This window comes from Diabrotica virgifera, chromosome 8 (assembly GCF_917563875.1).
Source record: "Diabrotica virgifera virgifera chromosome 8, PGI_DIABVI_V3a".
NCBI lineage: Eukaryota > Metazoa > Arthropoda > Insecta > Coleoptera > Chrysomelidae > Diabrotica > Diabrotica virgifera.
The window spans coordinates 24,014,962-24,030,501 of NC_065450.1; the positions used below are offsets into that span (position 1 = coordinate 24,014,962).

Sequence of the window (15,540 nt, forward strand, 5' to 3'; positions counted from 1 at the left end):
ACATAGAGGCAATGGGAACAATTGAACCGACCAATTATCCACCTAACGGACTTCCTACGCACATAGATATAGTAGTAGCAAGAAACATAGACATGCAAAGAGAACTACAAACAATAAACGAAGGTACAGCAGGCCACAACCCAATACTACTAGAACTAGGAACGTGGGAAGAAGAAACCGTCACAAAAAGAACAAAAAAGAGGACAAAATGGACAAACTTCAAACGACTAGTCAGCCAAGGGATAAACACCGTTCCTATAATAAATAGTCCGAGAGACATCGAAGAAAAAGTCCTAGAGTTGGAAAGAATAATTCAAGAGGCACTAAGAAACAGCACAACAGAAGAAGAAATCGAAATACAGACAGGAAGGTTCAAAAATATCACACAAGAAATAAAAGACATGATTCGGGAAAAGAACAGAGCCAGACAAAGAGCCAGAAGAACAGGACAACAAGCGGATAAAAATAGAGCAAACAGACTATTAAGAGAAGTCAAAACCGCACTAAACGAACACCGAAGTGAAACGTGGAATAATTACATACAAGAGATGGACGAAGGGGCACCAAATATGAAAAACATTTGGAAACTACAAAGAATACTACGCAACGACAGAAAACCCATCCCACCACTACACGGACAAAACGGTATAGTGTATACTATAGACGAAAAAGTAGAAGTAATGAAGTCCACCCTTGAAAGAGAATGTATGCTAAATTACCGCTAAGAAGAGGAAGTGGACTTCATAGAAGAGGTAGAAAACCAAAGAAATAGGCCAGATGAACCAGAAGAAGACATCCCTCCAACATCACCAGCAGAGATAAATGTACATATCAAAAAATGTTCACCAAAAAAAGCACCAGGCCCAGATAACATCACGAACAGAGCTTTAAAATATCTACCTGCGAGAGCTATAGTATACCTAACAAATATAATAAATGGCATATTAAGATTCAAAAAATTCCCGAATCGATGGAAAGAAGCCCATGTCATAATGATACCTAAACCTGGCAAAGACAACACATTTCCGCAAAACTACAGGCCGATAAGCTTACTTCCAGCAATCAGTAAGATAACAGAAAGAATAATCCTAAGCCGCTTACAAGCCGAAACGAACAGGCTAGAAATCATCCCTGAAGCCCAGTTCGGTTTCAGAGCAGAACACTCCAGCGAGCTACAAGTACTCAGAGTAACAGAGTACATAGCAGCTGGACTAAACGATAAGCAATACATAGGGACAGCATTCCTGGATGTAAGCAAAGCCTTCGATAGAGTCTGGCATAAAGGACTAATATACAAAATGCGTGAGTATGGATACGGTGAGGCAATGACAAGGCTGATCTCTTCGTACCTGAGAGGCAGGAGATTCAGGGTTCGGATAGGACAAGTCCTGTCGGAACTCGGAACTTCAGAAGCGGGGGTACCAGAGGGAGCGGTATTGTCACCCTTGTTGTATTCAATATTCACCGCAGACATACCTAGATCACACGGTACTATGCTAGGCCTTTATGCGGACGATACAGCAATAGCGGCCAAACATAGAAACATCGATACAACAGTAGAGAATCTACAATCCGCACTAGAAGATGTAGAAGAATGGTGTACTAAGTGGAAAATCGCCATAAACGCGGAGAAAACACAAGCGGTAATGTTTAAAAAGAGAAGAGAACAGCCAGGTGAACAGCTAAGACTACTAGACAACCCAATCGAGTGGAAAGACGAAGCAAAATACCTAGGAGTCACCTTAGATAAAGGCCTTACATTCAACAAACACGCAGAAACAACAATAAACAAAGTCAACGCTGCAAGAGCATCGGTAAGCGGACTCATAGGTGGAAAAAGTAAACTAAAAACAAAAACGAAGATACGACTCATAAACAGCCTAATTATACCGATAATAACTTACGCATCTCTCGCATGGGGGCAAGTATGCACGACAACCAAAAAGAAAATTCAAGCGGCACACAACAGAAGCCTAAGGGAAGCAGTCGACGTACCTAGATACGTAGCAGAAAGGTTCCTATTTAGAGAACTCCAACAAATCAGAGTAATCGACACCATAAAAGAAAGAGCGAGGAAAATATTCCCTGAACTAGAGAACCATTCAAGTCCAATACTGCGAGAGATGCTAAGGTACGACGCTTTCCACCGATGGAAACACAAAAGACCGAAACAACAGATAGCTGAATAAAGGTACAAAAAAAAAAGAAAAAAGCAGATGGTTCGTAGCTCTACACAAAACACAAGAGATAAATCACAGGTAAGACAAGACATATTTTATTAAAAATAATAACAAATGGGACCAGACCTTAAGTCTGGGACCCAAGCAAGCAAAAACAGTACCGCGGACAAATCAATAGTAGTTAAAGGCTTACAGCGCTTCACGCTGGCCTAGTTTTCAAACCGATTAGGACACCACATTAGAATCTTATTACCCAGGATTTTAATGTGAAGAGCATTTGGCTGATAGTTGTGCCCCCATCGCGCATCAGCGTGCTATGGGGGGGGGGGAGGGAAGGCCTGGAGCATTGGAGTGAGGTGGAGTGACTCCTGCCAATGGCACGAGTTAAAACAACTCGCTCCAATGAATTGTAACATCCGAACGTAATTTCATAAAGGGTGAACAAGTCTCACGGGTCGGGTTGAATCATAATGCTTGGTTGCTTGGATGTAATTCACACTATGCGTGCCAGGCACCGGCAAGCGACGGGCTTTGCATGCGACGTTCTTTTCGAAACAATTTTTGCCTAGCATGTGCCGTGAAGGTCACTACAGTGTGAATCCCGTATCGGCAAGCAATCTGCAATGGTGGTTGTTTGATATCAGTTTCATAGTGACAATAGACGATGAAGCGTCAACAGAGACCTGCTTTTTCATCGGAGCAAGATGAAATGCTCATTGACTGTGTTCGAGAACGGGGGCAAGCCTGTCTCAGTGTGAATTGGCAGTGAAAACCTTGCCCGTGCCGAGCGTGTGCCTTGCCGTTGCCTTGCCGGTTCCTTGCACGTCTAATGAGAATCGGCCTTTATGGTCTGGTCTAGACTAATGTCTGATCTTGTAAACGATGTTTTCATATTATTGAGTGTTTTCTATATTATAATCTTTATTGGTATCTTTTAAACCACTATAATTTGAGTTTTGGAAATATTTAGATTTAAACCGAACATTTAGCTACGACGAATAATCGAATTTATTGTACGTATTTTGTAGTTCTCTTGAGTTGCTTGCCATTAGGACGGTATCATCAGCGTACCTGATTTTGTTTACGCTGGTTCCGTTTTGCTTTGCTTTTACTCAGTATATAAATTTTATTGATATACCATTTTTTTCGATAAAATATTTACTTTTTGAGTTATTTGCGAAAAACGGTCTAAAAACGTAGTTTTTTTGTCGAAAAATCAACATTTTCAATCGCGAATAACTCAAAAAGTATTGACTTACTTAAAAAACTTTATAAAACGAAAGTTGCTTATAATCTGTCAGTTTATCCATTTCCGGGCTTATTTTAAACACCCCCGAGAAGGGGTGACTGTGACCCCCCAAGTAAAAGCAACCAACGGCACAAATTTAACTTTGAAGTGGAGGGTAAGTAGAATCTAAATCCAAATTTTCGTGCAATTCGGTGTTGCCCCTGAAAATTACACTCCAAAACGGTCATTTATTTGGCTATTAGCGTCATAGCGCTGGATACTGCCGCGATTTACATCACTATCTTTAAGTGCTTTTATTCGTATCTGGTTCTGATCTAGTCAATAAACAAAGACTTGTACGAATTCACATCTACAATTATAGTTTTTTTAATCTTGCATAATTTTGTGTTTTGATCCACATATTTGTCTAAAATTCTTCCTCAATTGCCAGAAAAGCAAATTGACATTCTGTATTTTTTTGCTTTTTTTTATAGAAAATATATACCTAATCACATACCATTTTTTTTATTACAGATGCCCAAAATCAATCTCCATGTTTCATAAGATGCAACACAAAGTTACCATTTTGGTAGCACCTGCTCTTGCCAATAGCAGCTGCAACCATCCTCGGTATATGCACATTACGTTCTTCTCCGCTTTAACTTTTGGTGATGTTGTCCAAGCAGTTCTTGTTCTCCTTGTCACCGTTGGTGTTTTAGGTGCAAACATGTTGTTAATACTGGTTATCAATAGTAGGAGGTACTCCAAGTATATTCATTCACAGGTGAGTAGAAATATTAAATATTTCATTAATAGCAATAACACTACTTGGTAATATCTAATTAGGCGAGGAAACGACGCAATAAAATTACCAAATTTCTGCAGTTGGATGAATTTTAATGAAGCTTTTTTATTCGATTCACAAGAGCCTTAAGAAACTTTTTCAACAAAAATAATTATGGCGAAATGAAAGTTGCATTATTGAACAGGAAATTGCTTTTTCCAAAGTGCCTTTCAAACACGAAAAATGATAAATTTGTAAGTCAGAAAAAATTTACGGAAATGAGTTTAATTTTACTACTTGGGGGGTTTTTGGGTTCATTAAACACGAATATTATGACGGCGATGGTCTCCGAGGCACCTGGTACTCGGACTAGGCCAGGTCTCTTTTAGTTTTGTGGAAATTCGATAAAAAGTCATTGCAAATCTCGTTACTTGGTAGATTTTGGTGTCGCTGAACACTAATATCATGTCAAAGATAGTTTCCGAAGTACCTGGTACCCATGACGGGTCTTCTCAAGATTTCTGGAATTCGATACAAAATCAATGCAATCTCGTTACTTGTGGTGTTTGGGGTCGCTAATCACTAATATCATGACGGCGATGATTTTCCAGGCACTTGGTGTCCAGGATGACCCTCGTCGTCTGGAGTTTTGTGGAAATTCGATACAATATCAGCGCAAACTCGTTACTCGATGGATTTTTGGGTCGCTGAATACTAATATCATGTTGACTATGGTCTCCAAAGTACTTGGTGCCCATGATGTGCCTCGTCTTTTGGAGTTTTACGAAAATTCGATACAAAATCAATGAAAACTCGATATTATTGACCCCAAATTTGGTAGATTTTGGGGTCGGTGAACAATAATACTATGTTGACGATGGTCTACGAGGTGTGTGGTGCTAGGATAGGCCTCGTTTTCGGGAGTTTTGTAAAAATTCTATACAAAATCTGTACAAAACCCATTACTTGGTAGATTTTGGGGTCGCTGACACTAACATAATTTTGGCGATGGGTCTAAAAAATAAATAGTTAAGTAAATAACTAAGTATTTTTATGATTAACTGCCTTATTTTCTTCATCTATCGACTCAAATCAAAGCACAGAAAAGATCAAATATTGATATTTTTCATTATTTGTGAAATTATCTCTAACAGGACACTGCAATCCGTTTTTACTGTATCCTTATGAATTTTCATAACCGGTTTTGCATCCACAAAATATCAAGTTCATGATGCTTGGTGGATTAGGTAATTGTGTCATTTTTATGGAAACTAAAAATTGATCTTCGAGTTCCTATCTCCAGTCTCTGGAATTTAAGCCATTTTGCTCTCTATAGGATCAGTTTTGCACCTGCAGATTTTCAAGTGCTGGGTAATCGCGTCGTCTGTTGAAAGTATTTTGCCGAGGACAATACTTAGGGCAGTCAATGACGGTATTTGGCTCCGAATTCCATCCTACTACATCGATTTACTTGATATTTTCACAGTAAGTAGGGATTAGCTTAAGAAACAAAGTATACCCTATGACGATGTGCGCTTTTATCTTGGGGGTGGTTTCCACCCCATTTCAGGGGTGAACAATTTTTGGTTAAAATAGCCACAGAAGAGGCTAGAGAACCTAATTCTAAGCAAAAACTGTTCTATAATTATTATTTTTTGAAATCTTAATACTTTTTGAGTTATTCGTGGTAGAAAATTGGCCATTTTCATTGAAAAATTGCACCTTTTCGAACGGATTTTTGCGAATACCTTAAAAACTATGCACCTAACAAAAAAACTATGCAAAACGTTTTTGTACCTTATAAAAAAACAAAGAGATTCGTTTCTTCATAAATCTTCTAGTTATAATACAAAAAGAGATGGTAGGTGAGAATAGTTTGTTTTTTTTTTGGTGCATGATAAAATCGGTGTATTCAACTTGAAATAACAGAGAAACGGTCGATTTTAGGTGTATAATGATACTAATAACTTTTGTAGTCCTTGAAAAGGCATTTAAAATAAGCAATATTAAATGTCAATTACATTCTAACTAAACGAGACAGGCTACAAAAAATTGATGAATAATATATTTTAAGAAGAAATGAGAAGTATATTTAACCCCTCATCCATCAGAATTAAAATACATCGGTTTGCTTTTACAATACTTTTTATTATAGTGTTATTTCTATGTCCAAAAATTTGGACTTTAACGTAAATCTTTAACATGAACGGTTTTTAAAAAAAATAAGATAAAGTTATACAGCGCATTTTTAAATTTTTAATTTCTTTTAGATAAAAATTTCGTTTTATTTTTCATTACTGTATCTCTTATTACTTTCAAGATACATGGAGAAAAAGGAAAATTTTTAAGAAAATTTAAAAATGCGCTCTTTAATGTGATCATATTTTTTTAAACCGTTCATTTTAAACCCGTCCAACTTTTTGAACATAGAAATAACACTAATAAAAGTTATTGTAGAAGGAAAACGATGCATTTACATTCTGGTGGATGGTGGTTAAAATTACTTCTCATTTTTTTTTAATACATTAGTTGTCAAATTTGTTTGAATAAAATAGATCTTTAATATTGCTCATTTTAAAGTTTTTTTCAAGCACTACAAAAGGTATTGATAACATTATACACTTAAAATCGACCGTTTTTCTGTTATTTCAAGTTGAATACACCAATTTGGGTATGTACAAAAAAAAAACAAACTCTTTTCACCTACCATATCTCTTTTTGTATTGTAAGTGGAAGATTTGTGAAGGCAACCTTTTTTTATAACCTACAAAAATTGTTTTATATAGTTTTTTTAGTTAGATTCCTAGTTTTTAAGGTATTTGCGAAAAACCGTTCGAAAAGGTGTTATATTTCAATGAAAATGGCCAATTTTCAACCACGAATAACTTAAAAAGTATTGAGTTTCCAAAAAAATATATAGAACAGTTTCTGCTTAGAATTAGGTTCTCTAGCGAATTTCGTGGTTATTTTAACCAAAAAAATTTTCACTCCTGAGAAGGGATGGGATCCACCCCAAGATAAAAGCACACATCGGCATAGGGTAGACTTTGAATTAGAAGATAAGTAGAGGCTATTTCCAAAATTTCATTAAAATCCATGTGGTAGGACAGAATTCGGAAGTAATATCCTATTCTTGCTCCCATTGACTGGGGTAACTATTGCATTTAGAAATTGCCATTAAATACATGCGATATGTCTCAGCCAACTGAGTCATACTTTGTTTATATCTCTCTGGTAGGTTGGAGTTTCTAAGTTAAGTGGGGCACTTTACATTACCAGAAGTAGTTGGTCGCCATGTTCAATTAATAATTCATTAATTGAGAAATATTCATTCGATTACCAATTAATTAATATTCATGTCTTCAAAATGTAGTGTTTTTTTGACAAATCCGTCCTGAGCTAAAATCCATTATTGTTTCTATTCCTAGGACAAATATTGTAAAAAAGTACGACAACACCTTTCCCAAATCAACCTTTCTAAAACTGTCATATAGACATAGTCCATTTACTCACGGTTTTTGATCCAAATTTTAAAGAACCGCTTGATTGACATGATATTTGGCATACACAAAATACACATAGGTAACATAATATAAGTAACTGGAACTATAAAAATAATATAATGTCAAATATTTAAGCAAATTTAGTGTCATAGCCAACTAGGTAGAATATTGTATGTTTTTCTTAATATTTTACGCACCAGCAAGCTTAACTACGTAGATATTTTGATATCTCAACCAATATTGGTAAATAAAGGATCAGTCTAGATTAATATGTATCTTTTTTCGAAAAATTGTTTTTGATTGAATATTTCCACGGCCACCTAATAAAATTTCACTAATTTTGGTTGCAATCAATGTTTGGCTTAAAGAATCACGAATAACTCACAAATTAAAGCACTTAGGTATAGGGAATGCTTAAGAAATAAAAAAAAACTACCAAAAAAATATTATTTTATTACAATACTAAAATACAGGGTGTTCCATTTAAGTAAAAGTTGTAAAATACAGGGTGTTCCATGATAGACTAGATTAAAATTTGTTTGAACACAAATAAAAATTTTGATGTTAAATCACTGCAATTGTACAGGGTGTGAATTAACAAAAAAACGTTATTATCTTTTAAACTACCTATCTCGTACAATATTACAAAACTCTATATTTTGTGAAAGAAGACATCGAGGAGAATAAAAAAATGTAAACATATAGAGGGTATTCGATTTAAAAATACATACGTTTGTGTCACCCTCTCAATGGGGTCTCGGATGGCCCTGTATATTTGAAAATATTTTTAAATTATGGTCCTATCTGTGCCCCCCTTTTATCTAAATATGTTTTTCATATCTCTTACGACAAACGTGTAATTGGACCTTGTTACACTATATAAACATTCTTAACGTTACAAATAATGTTAGTTCCTCTAATATTAACTTATTTGAAAATTGTTTAATAAAAAAACTTCGTTCTATAATATTTGTTTTTTTCTTATACAACAGGAAGGTAAATGACATAACCCACGCTTATTTTGCCTTAGGATATAAAAGTATGTTTATGGGAACCGTATCCAAGGTAAAATAAACAAATAATATGCAAGTGAAAATAAAAAAATAACAATTTTTATAAAAATACCAATATATATGCAGCATGTTTAAAAATTATTTATTTCAAACTATTTTTAAATATTTTTCATGACGGTTTATGCAAATTTAAATCTAAATCGGTTTTTGTTGATAACAATGAACAATTTGATACCAAATATTTTTCAGATTTAGCCTGCAGCGTTTTGATTCGCTGTCGTCTATTTGATGGGCCTTTTGTTTGGCATTTTCCGGTTGTTTTTTTTATAGTTAAACTCCCGCTTTCGTCCATATCACGGGTGTCATAGCAGGTCGCTTTGAAATAAATAATAGAACGAGTTTTTTTCTGTTTTTTTTATCATGTAAATAGTTATCAGGCGCATTCAGAATCGCTGTGATTCTATTGCGTAGTAGTTCCTATATAAGCGATGTTTTATCTACAGGGTGTCTGCGTAACTTGGAATCATATGGGAAACTTTTTTAATATCAATTTTACGAAAAAAAGTTATTCTTTATAAAATGCTTTCCATAGCCTAAAACCTAAGACGAAATCATCAGATATCAAATTTTATTAAGAGTATACGAGGTATGTCAAAAAATATTAATTTCGCTCAAGAGTAAAGTGCTTTTATATTTCAAAATATCGACAATTATCATTGAAAAAAGATGTTTGTAATTAAAAATTATGTTATAATCTGCATTTACACTCCTCTAAGTGAAATTTTTTTTTTGAAAATTCCACACCTGTAATTTTGAACCAATCAAAATACGTTATTTTGACAGATCACCATGGCAACGGAGGTATTTTATCGGAAATTTAGCGAAAACGCCAAAAAATAATTTTCTATCACTTGTAGTTACTCAAAACTTATGTAAAATTGAAGAATATACTATTTTCTATCTTGAAATGGTATTCCCATGCAACTACAATGAGTAGAAATAACGAATTTGAAAGCCTAAATAATTGCTGACAAAGCTATGGCGCGCTATTAATCTGTTCATGCAGCTTTGGATTTTCAAATGCAAATTTGGTGTGGAATTTTCTTACCGAATACCACGCGAAGTCAAATTAATATCCGGAAATTTTTTTTTGATCATGAATATTTTTAGAAAATTTCCCTCGTCTGCGACTCGGGAAATTTTCAAAATATTCATGATCTCAAAAAAATTTCCGGAAATAATTTGACCTCTAGTGGTATTACTAGTGAAAACTTTCCTCAAATCACGGACCCTCAACATCACTTTATTTATGATAGCTCCGTTATTATTGATTTTACGAAAAAAATGTATTTTTCATAAAACGTTCTGCATAGTCCAACAACTTAGATAAAATTATAGGATATTAAATTTTGTCAATGTTATACGAGGTAAGTATGTCAAAAATATGCATTTCGCTGAAGAGTAAAGTACCTTTATTTTTCACAATATTAAAATTTTTTATTATAAAAAGTTGTTCAGGATTAAACACTATGTTTCAATATGCAATTGCATTCTTCTAGTTGAAATATTGTGAACTATAAAGATATTTTACTCTTGAGCGAAATTTATATTTTTTGACATACCTCGTATAAAATTGAAAAAAAATGATATCTTATGATTGCATCTTAGTTTTTTGACTATTCAGAAATTTTTATAAAGAATCACTTTTTTTTCGCAAAATTAATAAATACGGAGTTATCAAAATAAAAATGATGTTGGGTATCCTTAATTTGATGAAAATTGTCAATTTTTCTTTTAATTAAAAGAGTGTAAATGCATATTATAACATAATTTTTAATTACAAACAACTTTTGTTAATAACAATTTTTGATCTTGTGAAATATAAAGGCACATTACTCTTGAGCGAAATTCATATTTTTGAACAAACCTCCAATATTATGACTGCATCTGATAACTGCATCTTAGATTTTAGACTATGCAGAGCACTTTATGAAGAATAACTTTTTTTCGTAAAATTTATATTAAAAAAATTTCCCATGTGGTTCCAAGTTACGCAGACACCCTGTATATAAATAAAAATGAATGTTTGTATGTATACAAACTCGCAAACTATGCATTTCATCATATGATTACCTTAATCAAAGTTGTTGTACATGAACCCGGGATGGTTTTTGAGTTGGTACCACCAACCTGATTAAAAAGGGGGTTGTTCCCCCATAATTATTTTTTATCTTTTTGGACAAACTGTTCTTTTTTAATTTCATATGATGTAGAAATAAAATATACATTTAACCCTAAATTTTCACTTTTCTATCACCAACTGTTATTTTTTAGTAGCCATCTAAATATTATCTCTTCTATGTAAATAAAAATGAATGTTTGTATATATGTATGTACCGGGTGTCCCAATAAGAATGGCTCTCGGCCATATCTCAGGAAGCGTTTATAGTAGAGCTTTGAAATAAAAAATTGTATAACAAAAGTTGCCTCAGGAAAAGCCTGGAAATTATTTTCATAATTGTGGAACCACCGCTAGAGGGCGTAATTGAATATCAAAAATTAAAAAATCCAAATTTTACAAAATTTTCCTAATGAAGGGGCACTGGAAATCCGATCGTCGTATTCTTCATAAAATTCTACGCATATTTGATTTGACAAGTTTAGGTCTACCTTTGGAAATAAGAGGTGGGGGTGAGTGGGAACCTTGTTATGAAAAACTGGCTGTGAGTCCGGTTCTGCTTAATCAAATTTTGCAAACTTGGTCTTGTTGAAGACAGATCTTTTTCGTCAATGTAAAAGTTATGATTTCGAACCAACTTACTGAGTAATATGCCAGCTAGAAGGCGTTATTTAATTTTTGTCAGAAATCTAGTGTTCCTTGGAAAATATTAAATACAAACATGCATTTTTAATACCATATTACAAAATTAGACAAAATTAGCAACAGAATAGCGAAAACCGCATGTTAATACCTTTTTTCTATCTCAAGATATCTTAAAAAAAGTGTAAATTTAAAAACATAACTGTTACTGTCACCGGTAAACGAAATTCATTAAAAGTAGTGTGCTATGGAAACAACAAAGAAACATTTTCCAGCTGTCAACGTATATTAGGTCTTTTCAACGCTTCTCATTTGTTTCGAGCCTCGTTCATATCTCGTATATTAATATTATACACGGATTATACGGCATATGACAGAGGCTCGAAACAAATGAGAAGCGTTGAAAAGACCTATTACAAAGAAATAAGAACAACTATTTAGTGATGACATAAACGTTCAAATTTTTGCCCATCATTTTCGTTGCAAACATTTACTCTTTCAAGAGTAGATTGAACAGCAGTCTCAATTTCTGCTCTCGATATGCTTTGAATGGCGTTTAGTATTCTCTGGATAATGTATTCTAGAGTAGTGTATGATGGGCAACAATTTGAATATTTAGGTCGTCACTAAGCAGTTCTTTTTGTTCTGTGATATATTTAATTTTAATAGTATTGTTTCTCTTTATATTGTTGTTTTAATTAATTATATTTTTATACGTTGACATCTGGAAAATGTTATTTTGTTTTTTTCCACAGCACACTACTTTTCACTAACTTAGTTTACCGGTGATAGTAACAGTTATGTATAAAATTTACACGTTTATCGAGATATCTTGATATAGAAAAAAGGTATCGACATGCGGTTTTCGCTATTCTATTGCTAATTTAATCTAATTTTATAAAGTGTGATTAAAAATGCATACTTGTATTTAATATTTTCCAAAGAAAACTAGATTTCTGAAAAAAATTAAATAACGCCTCCCAGCTGGCTTATTATTTATTACGATGGTTCAAAATTATCACGCTTACATTGAAGAAAAAGATCTGTCTTCAACAAGACCCAGTTTTCAAAATTTGATTTAGCAGAACCGGACTTACAGCCATTTTTTCATAACAAGGTTCCCACTCACCCCCACCTCTTATTTGCAAATGTAGAGTTAAACTTGTTAAATCAAATATGCGCAGAATTTGATGAAGAATACAATAATCGGATTTCCAGTGCCCCTTCATTAGGAAAATTTTGTAAAATTTAGATTTTTTTATTTTTGATATCCAATTACGCCCTCTAGCGGTGGACCCACAATTATGAAAATAATTTCCAGGCTTTTCCTGAGGCAACTTTTGTTATAAAATTTTTTATTTCAAAGCTCTACTATAAACGGTTCCTGAGATATCGCCGAGAGCCATTCTTATTGGGACACCCGGTATGTATGTATGTATGTACCTTATAGACTCGCAAACTATGCATTTCATCATATGATGACCTTAAACGAAGTTGTTGTACATGAACTCGGGATGGTTTCTGAGTTGGTACCACCAACCTAAGTAAAAGGGGGATTGCCACCGCCCCCCCCCCCCATAATTATTTTTTATTTTTTTTGGACAAACTGTTCTCTTTTAATTTCATATGATGTAAAACCAAAATATACATTCAACCCTAAATTTTCACTTTTCTATCTCCAACCGTTATTTTTTGATAGCCATCTAAATATTACCTCTGCTATATAAATAAAAATTAATATTTGTATGTATGTAATGCAAACTATTCATTTCATCATATGATCACCTTAGCAAAGGACTCCGCACAAACCTTATGGAAAATAGGTCCCAGTGGATTTCGTTCATACTTTGGGAAAATACTCTTTGAAGCATCCTGATAAAAAGTTCTTATGGGCACAACTCAATCGTATGAAGGATTTGCAAGATATAGAGGCCCAAACTCGGAAAATTATAAGATTTACGGGGTATTCAAATTCCGTGAGTTACTGGTTATTTGGCAACATGTTGAAGTTTGGATCAAGGAAAAGTACTAGTAGTCTAGGATTTTTTCCTGGCTATCCAATGGCGACCTTTATTTTGACCTTGACCTTCAACGGACGTCATCTTCTAGAGTTTCGAGGGTTTTAGGCATTAAATTGATATAAACAGATTACTCATGGGTTTTTGGGATCGCACAACACGAATATGCCATAAGAATTGACCTCCGGATGACGTGCTGGCAGGGCCATTGCAAGGGACGTCATCTTCTAGAGTTTCGATGGTTTTCGGCATTTAATTGATGCAAATGAATTACTGGAGGGTTTTTTGAGGTCGCTATATACGAATATGCCACCAGAACCGACTCCCGGAGCACCTGGTTTCTAAGGTCAATAAAAGGGGCTCTTGGAGTTTCGAGGGTCTTTGGTACTATTGATGCAAACGAGTTTCTCATAGCTTTTTGGAGTTGCTGAACACGAATACTCCATCAGAACAGACATCGGAGTACCTGTTGCCTAAGGTAGGTCACGCTTTGGAAATTCGAGAGCTTTCGGTACTAAATTAATGTAAACTGATTACTCACAGGTTTTTGGGGCTGCAGAACGTGAATACGCCATCAGATCCTACCCAAGGAGCACCTGGTGCCTAAGGCAGGTCTTCTTCTGGAGTTTCGACAGTATACATGTTCGGTAGTATGAATGTATGCATGTTCGGTAACCCCAAAAACCTAAGAGTAATCCATTTGATTTCTCCGAAACTCCAGAAGATAAAATGTCTTATGCACCAGGTGCTCCTGTGTCTGTGCTGATCACGTATTCGTGTTCAGCAACCCCAAAAACCTATAACTAATCCGTTTGCATTATTGTAGTACCAAAGACCCTCGAAACTCCAGGAGCCTCTTTCATTGATCTTGGAAATCAGGTGCTCCGGGAGTCGTTTCTGGTGGCATATTCGTGTATAGCGACCTCAAAAAACCCTCCAGTAGTTCATTTGCATCAATTAAATGCCGAAAACCATCGAAACTCTAGAAGATGACGTCCCTTGTAGAGGCCCTGGTCACCAAGTCATCCGGAGGGCAATTCTGATGGCATATTCGCGTTTAGCGATCCCAAAAATTCATAAGTAATCTGTTTATATCAATTGAATGCCGAAAACCCTCGAAACTCCAGAATATGACGTCCGTTGAAAGTCAAGGTCAAAGTAAAGGTCGCCATTGGATAGCCAGGAAAAAATCCTAGACCACTGGTACTTTTCCTTGATCCAAACTTCTTCATGTTGCCAAATAACCAGTAACTCACGGAATTGGAATACCCTGTAAATCTTATAATTTTCCGAGTTTGGGCCTCTATATCTTGAAAATCCTTCATACGATTGAGTTGTGCCCATGAGAACTTTTTATCAGGATGCTTCAAAGAGTATTTTCCCAAAGTATGAACGAAATCCACTGGGACCTATTTTCCATAAGGTTTGTGCGGGGTCCATTGTCGTTATCGCGGGGCGGGAGTCGGGATCGGGACGAAATTAAATTAAAATTACGAATTAAAATAAAATAAGCGTGCGATATTTTAAGATTTGTGAAAAGTCAAAGACTGTTATAGCTGTGATATGTCTAGAGACAAGAAGATACAAAAACACTAACGAAAATATTATAATAGATGCTAACACGCTGACCAAAAAAAGGAAGGTCCAGAACGAGATGGTTGTTTGACTTAGAAGACGACCTGAAAACTATCAATGTAAGATAATGGATAAGAAGGACATACAGGAGGTCTAAATTAAAGGATAGAGTCAGACAGGCAAAGTTTATTCATGGTTATGATGTCAAAAGAAGAACCGTGTTCGATAACTTACCAATTATTACTAAACCAGTTATCCCCGCAAGGCGTCTACCGGTGTTACTTCTTACTCAGTAAACAGCAATATATTTGTTGATGTATGTATCAAGCGTAGCAGTGACGTTTATTAGGGTGCATCGAAAAAGGCGAAATTTTTTTTGCGATGGAAAACTAATACTTCATAAAAGTTGCCCAAACAA

At 34.8% G+C, this 15,540-nt stretch overlaps 1 protein-coding gene across 2 annotated transcripts in view; it reads left to right on the top strand.

Moving 5' to 3' along the window:
• LOC126890685 (trace amine-associated receptor 1) overlaps positions 1–15,540 on the top strand; it is a 748,386-nt gene that overhangs the window by 34,141 nt on the left and 698,705 nt on the right. For both annotated transcript variants that reach the window (XM_050659809.1, XM_050659810.1), the window contains exon 2: positions 3,943–4,192. In XM_050659809.1, the coding sequence (XP_050515766.1) occupies positions 3,962–4,192 (231 nt within the window). In that variant the 5' untranslated portion in view covers positions 3,943–3,961. The remainder of the gene's footprint in view (positions 1–3,942; positions 4,193–15,540) is intronic.